The sequence below is a fragment of the Heliangelus exortis genome, chromosome W, assembly GCF_036169615.1.
Source record: "Heliangelus exortis chromosome W, bHelExo1.hap1, whole genome shotgun sequence".
Classification (NCBI taxonomy): domain Eukaryota; kingdom Metazoa; phylum Chordata; class Aves; order Apodiformes; family Trochilidae; genus Heliangelus; species Heliangelus exortis.
Window position 1 is genome coordinate 10,184,877 of NC_092453.1, and position 19,854 is coordinate 10,204,730.

Sequence of the window (19,854 nt, forward strand, 5' to 3'; positions counted from 1 at the left end):
ATTCAATTTGTTGCCTTGTATTTGCAGTTATTCTCCCAGAATCTCTGTGGGATCAAGCTCTGGAAAGAAATAATTGGAAGTGTAGCCACTTCTAAAACCTAGCTGAAGGAAGAAGAGGAAATGGCACTTTATCCCTTTTTGTACAGAAAGTGTTTAATAGCTAGAACCTGCTCTTTCATGAGTTTATCCATGGTGTCCTGGTTTGGGCCAGGATAAAGGTGATTTTCTGTCTTGTACTTTTGCTTTCAGCTAAGTCTCTTGTAAGTAGTTGCACTTGCTGAAATTAACAGCAAGTTTCTCAGACAGTGTCTGCTTCTAGGACTGATAACACTTGATGTTTATAGTTACTGCTAGAGACTGGTATGCAGAGCCAAGGACACTGCTCAGCTCTGAGGAAAACTTTTACCCTCCAGGAGGATAAAGAGGTCCCACCTACAGCCCTCTCTTGGGGAGGACCGGACAAGATAGATGCCAGAATTGACCAAACAGAGTATTCCATCCCATATACGTCATCCTCAGTATAAATTTGAGGGATCACAAGGGCCAAGCCAGATTTCCTGCTTCCAGCTTCTGGCTGCCTGCCCTTCCTGCCTTTCCTGCTTCCCTTCCTTCACCCAGCATCCTGGAAGGATTCCATCCGTTCGTCTGCCTGTGGTCCTGATCTGTGCCAGCCCATATCTGTGTGTTCCTGCCTCCAGTTCCCGACTGCTGCCGACTCCAGGAGTCCAGCCTGGACTTTCCCAGGGCTGCCCTGCAGCCTCGATGGTGACGTGAGAGTTATTGGGGGGAGAGGGGGGAGGAACGTGGTATTCATTTTCTTGTATATTTGTATATATTTAGTAATTTTTCCTATTTATCATTACTGTTTCATTAAAGTTGTGTAGTTTAGTTTCCAACCCATCAGTCTCTCTCCCTTATTCTCTCTCCTTTCTTTATCAGGGAGGAGAGAGAGATTAATAGAGAGCGTCTGTTACTCGGTTTAATTGCTGGGCCAGTGTTAAACCGTGACACGTGGCCACACACTTCAAGGTGCTCCAGCATGATCTCATGCACAGACACAAATGCTTCAAGGTGTACCTGCTTCAGCACGGACCTATCCTTGGGACACAATCATTTCAGAGCTATACCTGCTGTAGTACAGACATAACCACAGCCACAGACACTTCAGGGTGTCCTGCTCCCATGTGGATCAGTGCCCTTGCAGAACAGGTATGTGACTCTAGGAGGATCTGGTTGTGAGCAAGATCGAGGGCTCACAAAAGCCAAAAGCACCACCAAGGCCAACTCTCCTCAGGACAGCCATCAAAACTGACACTGAAAAGAAATCTCAACGGGTCATTGTAGTAGGTGACTCCCTGCTGAGGGGAGTGGAGGGCCCCATATGCAGACCAAACCTGCTTCATAGGGAGGTCTACTGTCTCCCTGGTGCCCTGGTAAAGGATGTTGTAGGCAAAATTTCCACCCTTGTGAGTACTTCAGATTATTACCCACTTCTGGTCTTTCAGGTGGGTAGGGATGACGTAATAATGAGAGGCACACAATCAATTAAGAGAGACTTCAGGGCCTTGGGGCAACTGGTGAAGGGATCAGGAGCTCAAGTTGTGTTCTCCTCCATCCCTCTGACATCAGCAATGAATGAAAGAACATGTAGGAAGAGCCAAAAAGTCAATTCATGGCTCTGGGACTGGTGTTGTCAACAGGGCTTTGGGTTCTATGATCATGTCTTGGTATGCGAGGCACCAGAGCCACGAGTCCCAGAGGGGGAAAAGGATTCTGGGGTAGGAGTTGGCAGGGGTCATTGATAGGGCTTTAAACTAGATTTGAAGGGGGAAGAGGTTAATCATCTCATGCTTGCCTGTAACAAAAAGTGGGGCAGCACACCAGGGAAAGAGGGGTGGAGTGCTAGTAAGGGCTCTCAATTTGTTGCCCTGAGGCAAGCCAGGGAGGATGCACCAAGACACCCCAAAGGAGTCAAGGGGGATTCACCTAAGAGGGTGACACAGCCAGCCCAGCTGAAGTGCCTCTATGCGAATTCATGCAGCTTGGGCAACAAACAGGATGAATTACAGGGCACTGTGCTGCTGTAAAGCTATGACATAGTGGCTATTACAGAAACTTGGTGGGATGATTCCCATGACTGGAATGTAGAGATAGACTGGTTCAAGCTCTTTAGGAAGGATAGGCAGGGTAGGAGGGGATGAGGTATTGCTCTCTATATTAGAGACCAACTGGAATCAATGGAGCTCCACCTGGGGAAGGACGACAAACTGAGTATATATGGGTTAAGCCTAAAGGGAAGAAAGGAGGTGATGTTACAGTAGGGGTCGGCTACAGGCCACATGACCAGTAGAACTAAGCAGATGTGGCCTTCCATAGGCAGATAGATGAGGCTGTGCGTTCACAGGCCCTGGTCCTCGTGGGTGATTTCAACCACCCTGACATCTGCTGGAGGGACAACACAGCAAGGCATCAGCAATCCGGGGTGTTCCTGGAATGCATAGATGATAACTTTCACCTCCAAATGGTAGACGAACCAACAAAAAAAGGTGCTATGCTGGACCTTGTTCTCACCAACAGGGAAGGGCTGTTGACAACTGTGAGGCTCAGGAACAACCTTGCCTACAGTGATCATGAAGCACTTGAATTTAAGATTCTCAGGGCATATAGGAAGAGGCATTCCAAGCTTACTACCCTGGACTTTAGGTGTGCAGACTTTGATTGCTTCAGGGATCTGCTGGACAAAGTACTGTGGGACAAAGCCCTGAAGGGAAGGGGGGCCCAGGGACAACTGGTTAGTATTCAAAGATCACCTTCTCCGTGTCCAGGAGCAAAGTATACCAACAAAGAGGAATGCTAGGAGACCTGCCTGGATGAACAAGGAGCTCCAGGACACACTGTCACACAAAAAGAAACTCTACAAGGAATGGAAGAAAAGACAGCTAGAATAGGGGGCACATGAAGAAGCTGTCCAAGCAGCAAGAGACCTGGGTAGAAAAGCCAAAGCTCAGTTAGAACTAAATCTAGCCAGGGACATTAAGGGGAATACAAAAATTTCTATAGGTAGATTAAGAGCAAAAGAAAGACTAGGGAATGTGTGGGCCCCCTCAGAAAGGAAACAGGTGAACTAATTACAAGTGATATGGAAAAGGCTGAGGTTCTCAATGACTTCTTGACCTCAGTCTTCACTGGCAAGGGCTCCAGCCACACTCCTGAAGTCATGGATGACAATGGCAAAGGTTGGAAGGATGAACTGCCAATTTTAAGTGAAGATCAGGTTTGTGACTATCTGAAGAACCTGAAAGTGCACAAGCCCCTGGGACCCGATGGGATACACCCACATGTACTGAGGGACCTGGCAGATGGCAGATGTGGTTGCTAAACCGCTATTATATTCCAAAAGTCATGGCAGTCTGGTGAAGTCCCCACTTCCTGGAAAAGGGGAAATGAAGCCCAAAAAGGCCAGCAAAACTGCTTAGAGACAGAGTTTTGAGCCTTTAAACAGCAAAGGTATTTATTTTCGGATCCGGGGAACTCCCAGCTCGCACTGGACAGAGTTCCACCGGTCAGGGGAAAGGGTTAGGCTATTTATACAGTTAAAGGGGGAGGTTACATACATATTCATAAGATTGCAACATATAATTATAATATTCATGACAGGCGGAGTCTGGGCAGAGTTCTCTCTTGGGGAGATATCGGGGGGTTGTCAGGGGGTCTTTGGATGAAGTAAGTCTTCCTCAAATTTGAACGCTTTATCTTTCTTGCTTTCGATGACTTCATTCTCTTGTTACAGAGCAAAATTAGACCCTAGCCATAATTTTTCCCTTATCTACTGGTTGTGGCATTTTTATGTTGTCTTTGTGCAGATGTTCGCATTCTTTTGGTGCCTAGTTAGCCTTGGCAGTGCTTTGTTTTAAGAACAAGACCTACACTTTTACTTATCTTGAGACAGAAGTTAATCCCTTTGGTGCCTAGTTGGCCTTGACAGTGTCTTGTTTTTAAAAGCAAGATCTGTACTTTTAATTATCTTTGAGACAGAAGATGTTCACACTGCTTCAGTGGAAAGTTAGAGGAATTAATCCTGTCAGGAGTTAACCCTGTCAGGGTCTTTGTTTCATTTCCCCCCTTTCCATAGAATTTACGAATTCTTTCGTCAAGTTCCAAGGAGAGGTTTCAGTGGATGTGAATCATTGCCCACATAACTTGGATCCTTTTGACTATATTATTCAATTTGTAATATAGCCACAAATTTAAGAGGAATAACAAGAGTATTACCGCTATTATGGCTAATATAGGGTGTATTAGGTAATGAAATACTCGTGTAGCTGAAGGGGAGTATCCTGTAAAGACATCCCACCAATGATGCTTCCCTACTTGTTCTATCTTTGTCAATACCTCTTTTATACCTGTTGAACCATGTGTTACTTGCCAAATCATATGCTGAGTGGTTCTATTTACTTCATGAACTAATTGTTCTATATCTGTGTGCATAAGCATTGCTTTGAAAAGATTAATGTTCATGCCTATCTGTAAATTTGGTATATCATGATAGAAAGTATATTCAGCTTTGATCAATTGCATAGTGGTTATACGAGCAGTATAATCAAAATCACATCCTACAATTCTAGTAAAGTTACACACACAAAGATTAGTACCCTTTGCTATTTCATGACAATGATCAATAAAAATACTAATACATAGTGTTCTAATACATGCACAGCCATTCCCTACATAGTAAACTTGTGATTGGTTATTATTATGGGGTGACATTTCAAAGTTACATACACTATTCTCATTATCTAAGCACAAATGTTCATTTTCTATAACTGCATTTTCACAAACATATCCTAGTTGTTCTTTAGGAATACAGGCCTCCGTACTGACTGATTGCCACTTATTCCTGGAGTAATCAAAACTTGCCCAAACATTGTGGCCTATGGGGCGGATTATAACATTTTGGTGCATAGTTCCTAAGGTCAGGACAGGAAAAATTATTTTCTCTTTGGCAGCACTGATAGTGAGCACATAGGCTTCAATTTGCTCACTCTGTGAGCTATAGGTAAAATTTACAAATTGCCACCATGCCTGGTGACTTTTCTCGAATTGGGTTGTAGAGCTGTTTCTTACTATAATTTCTTTTATCTCTTGGGGTAATATTCCAGATATTCCTTCTCTCAGAATCCCTGCAGCTACTGATTGTACCCATTGCTATGTTTGAGTGCACTGAATGGTGAGTGCAATCTCTTTAATTTTCTTCAGTGAATATGTACTGCAGTGAAGGTGGTTAGTAACACTTGACCTTCCCACTTCTCTTGCAGAGGTTTTCCTAAAAGATTCTGAACATATACCCAATCACCAGGATTAAAAGGATACAATTTGCAATCAGGTTGTTTAGGTTGGTGATCCATCACCACTGTGGCATTCTTATCAAAGTACTTCCCCACAGCTATAACATAATCATACACATATTGATTACCTAACTGATCTACAGCCTCGCTATTTACAATCTGCATTGCATAAGGTCTCCCATATAAGATTTCAAACGGACTCAGTTTTTCTTTTGAACGAGGCTTCACTCTCAGCCTAATTAGAGCAATAGGTAAGGCTTGGTACCACTGCAGGTTGGTTTCCTGGCATATTTTAGCAATCTTGTTGTTTAATAAGGTGATTCATCTTTTCTACTTGTCCACTAGTTTGAGGTCTATAAGGCGTGTGCAATTGCCATTTGATTTGCAGTACCTTACTTATTGCTCGTACAATTTTAGCACAAAAGTGCGAGCCTCTGTCCGAGGAGATGCTCCTAGGCACTCCAAACCTCAGCATGATTTCATTAAACAAGACTTTAGTTACTTCTCTTTCTTTGTTTGTTCTGCATGGGAATGCTTCAGGCCACCCAGAAAATCTATCTATCAGAACCAAGAGGTACTTATACCCCTTTTCCTTGGGAGTTCAGAAAAATCAATCTGCCATACTTCCCTCTGTCTATTACTCCATGGCATACTTTAGTTCCCATGTTTGGATTATCGGGATGTGACCTGTTTCACTGCTGTGAATAGTTTTGGCCCTGCTATTCTAATTTTTAGATGCTGATAGAGAGGATCTAATCCCCAGTGGGCCTTGTTGTGTTCTGTTTTTACAAATTGCCATACTGATTTTTCTGGCAGTACTAGTTGTCCTGTTACGAGCTGACCCCATCCATTATCTAACATTTTACCTTTATTTCTTCCTATCCACTTATGGTCTCATTCCTGGTACTCTGGTTGAAAATTAGTATCTAGTTCTTCTGGTACCATAGTCAATGCTACTAAATCCTTGGTCCTTGCAGCAGCTAATTTAGCTTCTGCATCGGCTATTCTGTTACCTCTTTCTGGAAAGGTGTTACCTCTCAGGTGCCCCCTGCAATGCATTATGGCCACTTGGGTTGGGAGCTGAACAGCCGCCAGCAACTATAGGATTTCTTCTGCATGTTTTATGGCTTTTCCTTGAGATCTGGGCGACTGGAGTACACCGCTTCAATGGTTTCTAGACAGTCATGCTCAATTGGTTCTGCTGATATTCTTCCTTCTAGGAATGAGGCTGGGTTGACAACATTAGTCACTTGAATGGTTATATCATCTGATTCGGCTAAAATCACCCGGTACTTCAGGAACCGGGAGGGTGACAGCCAATGGCCACCTTTCTGTTCCAGTTCCGCTGATACGGTGTTGCAAGACGAACCTCTCTTAGGGCACGGAGCTCCAAGGTCCAAACAGGTATTCCAGCAGAAACTCACAAACAGTGCTCTGAGTCTATTGCCCTCAGAGTTGACAAGCCTGGCTTGGTGCTATTGCTCCAGAATCGGCTAGCCTCTCTGCTTGCTTGCTCAAGAATGAGCAGAGCTTGTGCTCCAGGCTTCACCTTTTATTGGCCCCCTAATCCTGCTCATGCGCAGTAGGGGCCTGCCCTAATCAGGCACAGGTGGGCTTAACACAAGCTCATGCCCACTACTTGGCAATTAGTGGCACCTGGTTGCCTCATTTCACTACAATACTGTGTGGGACACTAACACAGTCCTTTTCTGGCCCATAGTAAGCTTTCTGGCCCCTTCTATGTTTATAATTACTGCAGCCACCGCCTTCAGGCATGTGGGCCATCCTTTACTTACTTTGTCTAGTTGCTTAGAGAAGTAAGCCATGGCTCTTTTGTATGGTCCCAGTTGTTGAGCTAAGACTCCTAGGGCCATTCCCTGGCGCTCATGCGAGAACAGCCAAAATGGTTTTGTTACATTGGGCAGGACCAATGCTGGAGCTTTCATCAGCTCTTGTTTCAGTCATCTAAAGGCTGCTTCTGCTTCAAGAGTCCAGACTAGAATAATTTTAGATTGTTTTAACAAATCATAGAGGGGTTTAGCAAGTATCCCGTACTGATATATCCACAGGTGACACCAACCTGTCATTCCTAAGAAGGCTCGCAGGTCTCTCACCGTTTCAGGCCGGGGCATCTAGCAGATGGCTTTCCTCGATGTTCCCAGGGATTGCTGTCCTCCAGAGATCTCGTATCCTAGGTAGACCACTGTTGTAGAATGTTAGAGAGGCTTGGAGAATGTTGGAGAATATTCCTGAATATTCTCGAAGAGATAGGAGGTGCGGCCCCTTTACTATGCCCAACCCCATGTTTGGGAGGCCAATTAGATCGGCCCATACTCCGGTGCTACCTGCACCAGGGATTCGCTGTGCTACAGGTAAACACACCGGGTGTCCAATAAAAAGTTATGTTGGTGGCGGGGGTGTGGTCACGGAAGCACTATATAAGCGAAAGTTGCTGCGCAATAAACCAGAAGTTCGTTTATCAACCATATTGGTTGCACGCATTTTCTTTGCCGCTCCCGCAGACCACCTTTTCTTGCACCAGCTGTGCTTTCTGTTGGGAGACTCGATAATCATTTAAACACAAGAAATTTAACGAGATTGTCCACTCAACACATTGTTCTTCTGCTTCAGTTGCTATCAGTAAGTCATCTACATATTGCAGAAGAATGCCCTCTCCCTGTGGTCGTTCCCACTGTTCCAATTCTTTAGCCAATTGATTTCCAAATATTGTAGGACTATTTTTGTAACCTTGACGTAACACCATCCAGGTTAGTTGTGTCTTCCTCCCTTTACTAACAAACCCCCATTCAAAGGCAAAAATCTTTCGGCTTTCTGGGGCTAAGGTAAGTCAGAAAAATGCATCTTTCAAATCTAACACTGTAAACCAGTTTGGTCAAGAGCATATAAGGGTTAGCTACTACTGGATGTAGAGTCTTAGTAACATCATTTACAGCTCTTAAATCCTGTACCAGTCTATAAGTCCCATTCAGTTTTTTAACTGGTAAGATTGGGGCGTTGAAATGTGTTATCATTGGCTCGATTTCTTTCCTATCCTCTAGTCTCAGGGAATATTGTCTTTTGATCACTGGTTTAGCCCCTGGTATCAATTCAATAATGATGGGGGCAGCTTGTCTTGATTTTCCAGGTACGTCAGTTGCCCAGACCCACGGATATGTTTTATTGGTGATTCGTTCGATGTTATGATTACCAGGTTCTGGTTTAAAACAACTGATGGTTAAAATTAGGGCAGCTATCAATTATTCTTCGTATACCTGGAATTCAAACTTATCTTTATCAAACCTTATTATGGCTCCTAAATTCTCTAACAAGTCTCTCCCTAGCAGAGGTTTTGGAGAATTGGGTAAATATAAAAACTGATGAATCCCCATCTGTTTCCCAATTTTGTATTTAAGAGGTTTCAAAAAGAAAGCCTTTTCTGGTTGGCCTGCCGCCCCCACAACTTGTATAAATTCATCAGTTTTTGGTATTAATTCTTGATTTAAAGCTGAATATGTAGCCCCAGTGTCAATTAAAAAATCCAATTCCATTTTACCTTCCCCTAGCTCTATTTTAACCAGTGAGTCTGCAAGGGAACGACTCACCGGTCCCCCTCAGTTACCATCACTATGCGCAACAGTAGCCTCCCCAAGTTCCTCTTTCATCTCCCGATTCTAGGGAGCTACTGCTGCCTTTCTGTTGTGATACTGGCAGCGGTACTCCATATCCTGATGCAAAAGGCTGATATTCTTGGAGGCTAATGGCACTTTCTGTTTCATTGTCTTTTCCTTTCAGCTTAAGGCATCATTTTCCTATGCTACAAGCATCACAACAGCGTTCCTTTAACTTGCTGGTTTTCTGATCCCATTTTAGTGCTAAAACAAAGGGATCTTGAGGTGATACATTTATTCCACAATCTTTTGCCATTCCGGCTTATTCCTTAAGGTAAAGAACACGTCTGCATACATTGCTTCATCCCACTTTTCCATTCTACGAAGAAACAGCAGAAGTTGTAGGATGGTATTATAGTTTAAACTTCTGCCTGGTGGCCATTTTTTCCATCATCTAGTTTATACAGAGGCCACCAATCTTGGCAATATTTCACAAGTGTCTTTTTCCTCATATTTCCCCCTGGAATTCCACCTAGTTCTTTCCAATGCTTTAAAATGAGTCCCAAGGGGGTTTTGGTATTAATTTCCTTACTTTGTTCAGCCCCCATTATACGCACTTGAGATGTTACAACTGAAGGGGGCTCTTTCTAAGTTACCAAATTCTATTCAGATTTCAACACTTTACTTAGCTTATTTGTTCCAACAAATCACACCAATCGCTTCGTCCGTCTCTGGCTGGCCCCCTCGCGGCTGACATGGAAACGCAAATCAGGACTCCGCACTCGCTTCGCAATTATATTGCGTCCCAGTCACTCACTTTCATTCACACATGCATACTTTACACAAGTAAAATTTACACAGAATTTTACACGTTGCTCTACCGCCTAGGGTCACAAGATGTCGCTATAGACCGCGAATACCTGCCGGTGTCACAGCAGCCCCCCGACCCCCCTCGAAGATAAAGCTATAAAACTTTTCTTCGATAGGGACGCGTAACCACTCGAAACACTTAAATCACTTACAAGCGGCGCAACAGAATAGCACAATCAACAATCAACATATAAGCAAGGGATCCCAGAATCAACGATCACAGCATTAACAGAAGTCCATTATCAATACCATACAATTCTCCTGGGGACTCAAACCCCGAAAGGGACTTGAACCCTTCTCCTTGAGAATCAGGGTTAACCGGACTTGAACCGCTTAACCCTGAAAAGTATTTCACACTGCAGCAGAAGGACTTAAATTCTCCTGGGGACTCAAACCCCGGAAGGGACTCGAACCCTTCTCTTTGAGAATCAGAGTTGACCGAATCAGAGAGGCTGGGTGCCACATTTAACAATAGGCCAGCAATTAAACAAATGACAGATGCCCTCTATTCACTGTCCCCTTCCCCAATAGGGAAGAATGAGAGAGAATAAGGGAGAGAGACTTATGGGTTGGAAACTAAACTACACAGCTTTAATGAAAGAGTAGTGATGAAAAGGAAAAAAATATTAAATATATATACAAATACATACAAAAACAATATCGTGTTCCTCCCCCTTTCTCCCCAATAGTGCTCATGTCACCACCTAGGCTACAGGGTAGGCCCTGGAAAAGTCCCAGGCTGGGCTCCTGGAGTCAGCAGCAGATGAGAGCTGGAGGCAGGAACACATGGATTCAGGGATGCATGGACTGGAATCAAATTAGACAAATGGACGGAATCCTCCTGGAGCGCCGGCCATGGATGAAGAGAGCTTGATCCTTGTGATACCTCAAATTTATGCCAAGTATGACGTGTATGGGATGGAATAATCTGGTAAATTTTGGTCATTTATCTTGTCTGCTCCTCCATGAAGGAGGGTTGCAGATGTGACCTCTTTACTCCTTTTCTCCTTCCAGAGGGCAAAATGTTCCTCAGAGCTGAGCAGTGTCCTTGGCTCTGCATACCAGTCTCTAGCTGTAACTATAAACATCGAGAGTTATCAGTCCCAGAAACAGACACTGTCTGAGAAACTTGCTGTTAATTTCAGCAAGTGCAGCTACTTACAAGAGGTGAAAGTAAGTAGCTGATGACTTAACTGTCATCCATCTGAACTTCTGCAAGGCCTTTGACACAGTCCCCCACAATATCCTACTCACAAAGTTGGAGAGATATGGATTTGATGGGTGGACAGTTCAGTGGATAAGAAATTGGCAGGATGGCCACATCCAGAGGGTAGTAGTCAATGGCTTGAAGTCCAGATGGAGGCCAGTGACAAGTGTTGTCCCTCAGGGCTCCATACTGGGACCTGTACTACTTCATATTTTTATCAGTGATATAGACAGCAGGATCAAGTGCACCATCAGCAAGTTTGCAGATGACACCAAGCTCAGTGGTGCTGTTAAAAAAACAGAGGGACCAGATGTCATCCAGAAGACCTGGACAAACTGGAGAGGTGGGACCAGGTGAACCTCATGAGGTTCAACAAGACCAAGTGCAGGATCCTGCACCTGGGTCAGGATAATTCCCATTATCAGCACAGGCTGGGGATGAGTTTTTAGAAAGCAGCCCTGCAGAAAAGGACTTGGGGGTGCTGGTGGATGAAAAGCTGGACATCAGCCAACAGTGCCCACTTGCAGCCCAGAAGGCAAATTGCATCCAGAGCTGCATCAAAAGAAGCATGGCAAGCAGATCAAGAGAGGTGATTCTGCCACTTTGTTCTCTGATAAGACCTCACCTGGAGTACTGCATCCAGCTTTGAAGTCCTCAATACAGGAAGGACATGGACCTGATGGAGCAGGTACAGAGGAGGGCTATGAAAATTATCAGGGGGCTGGAACACCTCTCCTATGAAGACAGGCTGAGGGAGCTGAGGTTGTTCAGCCTGGAGAAGAGAAGGCTTCAGGGAGACCTAATAGCAACCTTCCAGTATCTGAAGGGGGCCTACAGGAACACTGGACTGTTTGCAAGGGCTTACAGTAATAGGACAAGGTGCAATGGTTTTAAATTAGAGAAAAGTAGATTTAGATTGGATTTTAGAAAAAAATTCTTTACGATGAGCTGGTAGTGGAAAAATATAATATGTTGCCCAGGGAGGTAGTTGAGGCCTCATCCCAAGAGATATTCAAGGTGAGGCTTGGAGAGACTGAGCAACCTGATCTAGTTGAGGGTGTTCCTGCTTACTGCAAGGGGGTTGGACTAAATGACCTTTAGAGGTCCCTTCCAAATCAAATTATTCTATGATTCTAAAATTACAAGAAAAGTTGGTTCTGTCCCAGCTCAAACCAGGACACTCCATACAGTACATAGTACAACACTGTAATATATGAGATGAAAACAACACCGCACTTAAGTTCCATCTCCCTGGGCTCCTATTCAATGCTTTTATATTTCGTATCACTTCAAAAGCTAAAAATTATTTAGCGAGTTGTTGGGAAACTGTCTGGAAGAAAACAGACATGTGAGCAATCCTGACTATTTAGCTTTAGCTAGAGTAAGCTAAGGGCCTTGAGGCCCAGTTGCAAGGTTACTGAAAGATGAGCTGTGGGAAAAAGATAAGGGAGCTGGCAACAGAAAAGAAGAACAATAGGATAATGATGTAGCCAGCAGAAGTTCTGTGAGAACAAGATTTGTGGCCAAGATATAGCCACCTGCAAGATATCATTATATAAACAAGGGTTCTATATAAAGCGAGTGTGAATTGTTAATGAACGACTTCACTTTAACCATATTGGTGACTACGTGTTATCCTTAAGCCTCCACGGATTTTCTACAGTGAGTGTTATGCCTAGGCTTTCAGAGATGGTATCTTTTCCCTTCATATCTCTCATACCTTTGCTCCTGTACCCCCTAATGCTGTTATTTTCCTTCATTAGATTACCAATATACATGTATATTTTTCCAAATAACTTAGTCCTGTAGCATCTACATTAAATATGATAACATTATTATTCCCCGTTGATGTTCCATATACTTCTGCTTTCTTGACTGTTGAATACAGCATCCTTTTGAACAAATGTTTCCTAAATAGACTCTGAATATCAGGCAGATTTCCTTCACTGCCTGAAAAAAAACATCTAATGTGCATTCTTTGTGGTCACTAGTTATCATGAGAAATATGTCTTCACTTTATCCTCTTCTCAACGTACCCTGCTATTACTTATGCAGTACTGGCCATCTCTTTCAGGAAAGCTTTTCCACTGACCCTTTGACAACAACTTTTCTCATTCTTCTGCCGTTAAGCTTTCACATAATTTAGGAGCCAATTTTAATGAGTAACCACTTTAATGGGCTTTTTCCATTCCTATACTGCTTCTGTACAGCTAATGAACTTTGTTTTAGCAACATATATTCTTTGATGATTTTGAGATCCCTTTTTCAGAACTGAAAGAATGCTTGCTGGGCTCACACTGTTTCAGTATTACAGGCTTTTGATCCCCTTCATTTCTCAATAGTTCTTCAGCTACAAGTAAATCCAGTTTTACATTTATATTTTCCATGATGCAGTTACATAAAAAGGACAAGAGAAAACAAGCCAATAGTATTGTAGCATTCTAAAATACTTTTTCTCTGATGCAGTTTGTTTTTGAAGGTATGCTGTTTGTTCCATGAAATGTAACCAAATTTTGAGTCCCTTAAACTATATTTCTTTAACTGCTTCAGTTGATTCCCAATAGAATTTGGTGATATGGTTTTCAGCATAATTTGTCTTTAAGATCTCTCATTAGGGAATATGAGATCATACCTCCAGCCCAGTTGATCCTAGGCTGACAGCTGGGACTGCACTTTCTACAACTTCCATTTGGAATAATCTTTCTGTGATTCATTTCCATGTAAGTATTCGAGTCTATTAAAACATGTTTGCAACCATCAATTGGCCTTGTAATTCTGAAATCTTTATTTTATATTGATGGCAGATTATGATAAATCTGAAGCTGAAGTGTTGATTGCTTTTACTTTCAACAGCCCACATTGACTCAGATTTTTTGTTGCATTTTATTTTTTGTTTGGTTGGTTTTAGTTTTTTGGGGTTTTTTTCATCTTGGCTTTATTCCCTCTTCACAGACTGTTAGAGGTTGGAAGGGACCTCAAAAGATCATAGAGTCAACAGCCCCTGCCAGAGCAAGATCACCTAGTGTAGGTCACATAGGAATGCATCCAGGCAGGTTCTGAATGTCTCCAGGAGACTCCACAACCTCACTGGGGAGCCTGTTCCAGTGTTCTCTCATTCTCACAGTGAAAAAGCTTTTTCTTATGTTTACACAGAACCTCCTATGCTCCAACTCGCACCCATTACCCCTTGCCCTATCATTGGTCATCACAGAGAAGAGTCTGTCCTCCTGACACTCACCCTCTTGCTACAGGTACATTGCCAATTTCATCTTGGAATAAATTTATAAGCTTTGTTTTTAGTTCAGAATGAACTCTGTCCTCTCCAAATCCCTCCCTAGATTCCCCCTCCCCCCTGAATCTGGTTTGTTCCTTTCCTTCTTTTTTGAGTAAACCAGATTCACTCTTCCAATTTTACATGCTAAACACAATTTCCCTAGCCCCTTCCATCCTTTATGACTTTTTGAACATCCTCTAATTTTTGGCTGTGATGCTAGTCTGCTGGGAGGCACAGGCTGCTCTTCAACAGCACCTTTTGAATCATCACTTAAGACCTTTTATCACCACCAGATAAAGTAATTTTGGGTTTATTATTCATTCTGATAACAAAAGTCTCAAATTTAAAAATTAAATAAATCTTCTATACAAATTAACACTCAGGGTAGCAAAGAAATATCGTGAGAGCAAATCACATTTAAACACAAACAAAAAGCACAAGGCTTGGCAAAGCCTTGGCTCTGGAAATTACTAACATGGGAGCCTTAACATTAATGAAAACAGAAAGATAAATTAAGTATTAACACAACCTTACAGAAACAACAAAGGGAACAGTTTATTGAGGATATTCCAGAGAAGAACCAATTTAAAAGGCATTAAAATACAGGATGAGATGGCAAGCTCAGTAATATTTCTACTGACACTAGGAGGCCCATTCTGTTTCGGTGCAGTGATGATGGGGGCAGGATCATGGAGCTACATGGCTTCCCCTCTCACATTGCTCAGTGAGCAGGTACTGCACTGATAGGAGCACCAAGCTGTCTTCCCCATAAATCTGCTTCTGCACCCTGCTATGCAACAGACCTCCAAACCCTGCAGACTGTTTAGCTTTCTGCATAGCAAAAGTGGTCACTGGAGCCACACACAAGTTCCCAATAACCATGAGATTAGCCCCACCAGACTCCTCAACTCCTCAGAATGGGCAAAACAAAATACCTCAGTGATGCAAAATAACACTACAGGAGAAGAGCGTGTTCAATAGTGAGCAGAAAGCAGTTCCACATGGGTACTTCAAAAACAAAAGAAGATGCAAAGTAAAAGCAAAACAAAAACCAAAACTGAGGTGGAAGAATAGCAAAAGGAAACGTGAACTGCTATATAGGCTCTATAATTATATACATGGCGCAAGAGGAGGTTGGGAGGGAGGGGGAGGAGCGGAGCTGATAAGAAGAAAAATCGTGGACATGGAGACGAGGTTGGAGTTACATAAACAAGAAAGAACATACAAGGTTTCAATATTTTATAGAAAGCAAATTAAAATACCAGAACGGGTACGGATCCATCACACTACCAGGTAAGGCTGCAAGCGACGGAAGGAGATGGAAGGTGGGGGAAGCAGGGAATGACCGAACCCGGCCTGGGGGTCAACGTAGGCTTTACCTTGCACCTCGGCTCAGCCACACAAATCGTTTTTACGGACCACAGCGTATTTATGGAATTCCAGCATCCCCTACAAGCAGGGAAATTTTTACTCCTTACCTCACGCCCCTGACTCCTCCCACGGCGGAGGAGGTAGAAGAGGCCCCGCCCCTCTAGGTACCTCCACCGCGGAGGGCGCCCTCTCTTGGCTTAGGAGGTGGCATCGTGGTTGTACCTGCCATTCCGGTCGCCATCTCGCTTCGTCCAGTGTGCTGTGCTTGGTCCCGCGCCCGCAGCCCTCATCTTTCCTTCTTGCTCCGGCACCGCCGCTTCCACCCCAAGAAGGTACAAAGGAAACGATGAGAGTTATTGGTGTAGGGAGAGGAATTTGTTGCGCTGCCGAGGGCTGCAGGTTGGTGGGCGGCGGTGATGGGGACAAGGCAAAGTCCGAAGGGAGCTGAGCCTACTAACCTTGGCGGCACTGCGTACGAGCAGACTTCCGCCCCCCCGCCCCACACCTCCATCAGGGCTTGGGCGTGCTCCTGCTGGGAATGTGAGTGTGGTGAGGGGCAGCTGTGGAGCCCCTTGTGCCCACCTACCCAACTGTCGGACTTGGGGTGTTGTGGCCTGCGTGGCCGGGTGCTTCCTGACTCACCTTCCATGGGCGCTCTTCTTTCTGCAGATGAAAGAAACGATCATGAACCAAGAAAAGCTCGCCAAGCTCCAGGCCCAAGTGCGCATCGGTGGCAAGGTAGGAATCGTCTCCCCTTCCTGCGCTCTCGGGGTTGTGTGTTTCTGTCCACACAGTGGTCTTAGGGCACGGGATCTTGAAAACTCGCATGGGGAGCAGCCCTAAGAACTCGGCTTGGCTGGACCGTCCCCGGGGGAAGCTGCAGGCATCTCCAATCAGTTCAGTATAAGCAGAATGTATAGGAGCTGACTCTCCATCCTTTTCTGTTTGAGTTCTATTATAGCTGACTTGAAGCCTATATTTTCGTATAGGCTATATTAGAAGACACATAAGACTTGAAGTAAGTAAATAAAAGACTACTTTTACAGCAAGTGCTCTTAGGAATAGTTTTCATAACAGATTAGAGGGCTGTGTTCCAAATTCTTGTCACAAATCTTTAAGATGGGCATGGCTGTTTTTTTTCCTTTTAGAGCAAAACTGCAGTTTCTGTACTTGTCATACTCCTATGTATTGTAGAATAACATGCTTGGAACACCTTTTTATTTTATTATGACATATGAATATGAGCTTTTGTGTTTACTATCTGGAAGTAAAAAAGTATGCTGAATATAGTTGTATGCTAGTAAGCATTTTAATTAAAGTTTCAATTTTAAGGCAAGAATTTGTTAGTATTTTTTATATATATGAGGAAATGTACACACAATATTTTAGAATACAAGTTATTCAATAGAACTCCTGCTGACAGAAGTTCCAGTAGCTTTCATTCCTACGTTGAAGTTTTTGTCTTTAGCTGGAGATTTAGACAACCTTAAATCAGGTTTAATCCAGTAATTAACTGGCTTGGTGATTTTTGTGTATTCCTTGTATGGACTGCTAGTTAAACAGAGAACTGCTGGATTATATTGATGACTATGTGCATGTTACCTGTGTGTGCATTGACTATAGAGATTTTTAGCATTTGTCACTGGGTTTTTTTGGTTTTTTTCTCCCTTGTGGGAAAAGGTTGCACATGGCTGGAAGATTTTCATGGCACTGCAAGGCTGCAGGCCTTAAAAATAGGCTAAATGTTATATTTAGGTGAAGGGCTATTGTAGTACTTCATTATGTGAAAGTTGATATTTTTGTGTAGGATGTTGATACAGCTCAACATCATGTTGTTTCTTCCGAACCTTTTTAGGAGACTGGCAGATGGCTCTATAGTGTTCCATTTGTAGCCTGCTGTAGCCACTTCCCTTTAATGTAAAGGTAGAGTGAACAGTGTGTCTCAGCATGATCAGGATGGAATTTGCTTACTAAAACCCTGTAATCTTCAGAAGCTTAAATCTGTGGAGATGAAAGCAACAACTGCTCATTTAAATTACATCCATATGGTCTGGTTTGATATCTGTACTTAATATGGGTAAAAAGGGGATACGTGTTCCTACCTTTGATTCAAGACATCCTTTTTTGAAATTTACTGAAAGGTCTTTTTTCCAGGGAGACTTAACATAACCCAAACAAATCCTTTCTAGACAAACAGCTAAACTCTTGAGCTGTAGTCTTCCAAATGTTACTTTCATGTGAATCTGTCTATTAACATTTATTCTTATTTGTAACTGGATTATGTTAGAGGTGTTAGTGTCCATCCATTTATACAGCTGGGCAGCAAAACATTTCCTTATTGCTAGCATGTGTGTAGCACATGGACAACTGGAGTAGGAGAACTTAGATTAGTAGTTACAGTGTGTAAGAAAGGAGCTTGGTTTCACCTGTTCCTAAACATTTTACCGTCAAATTTTACTGAAGCCTTATATTTGTGCAAGGAAGTATAAAATGACACTTTCTTTTTCATAGTTACAGATATTTTCTAATATGGGCAAATTGTTTCCCTTGAGAAATCTAGAACTCTGTGACTGTAGGGGAACTTAATCTTTTCTTATTTTGCTTTCTAAACAGGGTTGGTCTGGAATACTATGTTGAACTATTTATATTTTATTTAATATATTTATAAAAAATTTTTTTGAAAATTAGTGTTCTTAAATTGATATGTGTAAATCCATCAGATGGAGACGTCTAATTGAAATAAAAAATTATTGGTTTGGGTTTTTTCATATTCACTTGTGGATTATATGTTTAACTTTGTCTCAGACTCTTTATTATCAAATTTTGAGTACAACTTTAGAAAGATGACCTAAGGAAAAACTAATGGGATTAAATTACTGAAAACTGCTCAGTCTTCAGTTTTATGTCTATGGTAACAGACAAGGATAAGCATGCAATTTTTCTTTTCTAAGTGGGATGCTGCAGAATTCCTATAAGAATTGTGGAATGAAGGTTCTCTGGTGCATGGCTTCCTAAAATCTCACACTTCTTGCAAATGTGGAAAGCTTGCTTTATAGCAAGGGAAAGATTGCTGCAGTACATTTGGAGAGAGGGGTGGGGTTGTGTGTGCTGTGACACAGAAATAGAACTTTGTATACCAAGTTGATTTATAGATGGCTGCAGAGTTGTTACATGGTCATGAGGATTAGAGTTTGTAAAGAACTATTTTAATACTAATTTTTAACTTTTTTTTGTGTTTTTGCAAAGGGTACTGCCTGTAGAAAGAAGAAGGTTATTCATAGAACAGCTACAGCAGATGACAAGAAACTTCAGTTTTCTTTGAAGAAACTGGGTGTCAACAGTATTTCTGGAATTGAAGAGGTAATCCCTTCAAAGGGAAAAATTATTTTCTATATAGAAATATGAAATGTATCAAACATAGATTTCTGGTAAGTAACATCTTAAACTTATCTGTAAATCATCCACAGATCTTCATTGAGCTTTAGGAATAGATGTTCAGCTAGTTTCCTGTTAGACTGAAAAATCATGCTAAACTGCTTGAAATAATGGATTTTTTTGTCTTTCAGGTAAATATGTTTACCAACCAAGGAACAGTCATTCACTTCAATAATCCTAAAGTTCAGGCATCTCTGGCTGCTAACACTTTCACTATCACTAGACACGCTGAGACAAAGCAGCTAACAGAAATGCTTCCTAGTGTTGTGGAATGTTAGAGAGGTTTGGAGAATGTTGGAGAATATTCCTGAATATTCTCGAAGAGATAGGAGGTACGACCCCTTTGCTATGCCCAACCCCATGTTTGGGAGGCCAATTAGATCGGCCCATACTCCGGTGCTACCTGCACCAGGGATTCGCTGTGCTACAGGTAAACACACCGGGTGTCCAATAAAAGGTTATGTTGGTGGCAGGGGTGTGGTCACGGAAGCACTATATAAGCGAAAGTTGCTGCGCAATAAAGCAGAAGTTCGTTTATCAACCATATTGGTTGCACGCATTTTCTTTGCCGCTCCCGCAACTGGCGCCCGAACTGTGCTACAGGCCCTGAACAATCAGAAAGTCTGAAGAGCCTTGAAAAAGTCTGAAAAGTTTCAAAATCAACAGGCAAATCCTGCGGAAGACCGATCTTCACTAGGGACGCCTGGTGGAGGACCGAACCATCGATAGCACCAATCACAGCTC

The 19,854-nt window shown here is 42.7% G+C and overlaps 1 protein-coding gene across 1 annotated transcript; it reads left to right on the top strand.

Moving 5' to 3' along the window:
• Positions 1-16,234: 16,234 nt before the first annotated feature.
• LOC139789156 (transcription factor BTF3-like) lies at positions 16,235-19,388 on the top strand. The gene is made up of 3 exons (XM_071729679.1): positions 16,235-16,413; positions 18,922-19,035; positions 19,242-19,388. The coding sequence occupies exons 1-3, from the start codon at positions 16,345-16,347 to the stop codon at positions 19,386-19,388; spliced, it is 330 nt and encodes a 109-aa protein (XP_071585780.1). The 5' UTR covers positions 16,235-16,344.
• The last annotated feature ends 466 nt before the right edge of the window (positions 19,389-19,854 follow it).

What these genes read in the sequence shown, in the direction of transcription:
- LOC139789156 (XM_071729679.1), top strand. Translation starts at nt 16,345, where the DNA reads ATGAAAGAAACGATCATGAACCAAGAAAAGCTCGCCAAGCTCCAGGCC. An exon ending in AAGTGCGCATCGGTGGCAAG is followed by an intron (nt 16,414 to 18,921) that starts GTAGGAATCGTC and finishes GTTTTTGCAAAG; the next exon opens with GGTACTGCCTGTAGAAAGAA. An exon ending in GTATTTCTGGAATTGAAGAG is followed by an intron (nt 19,036 to 19,241) that starts GTAATCCCTTCA and finishes TTTGTCTTTCAG; the next exon opens with GTAAATATGTTTACCAACCA.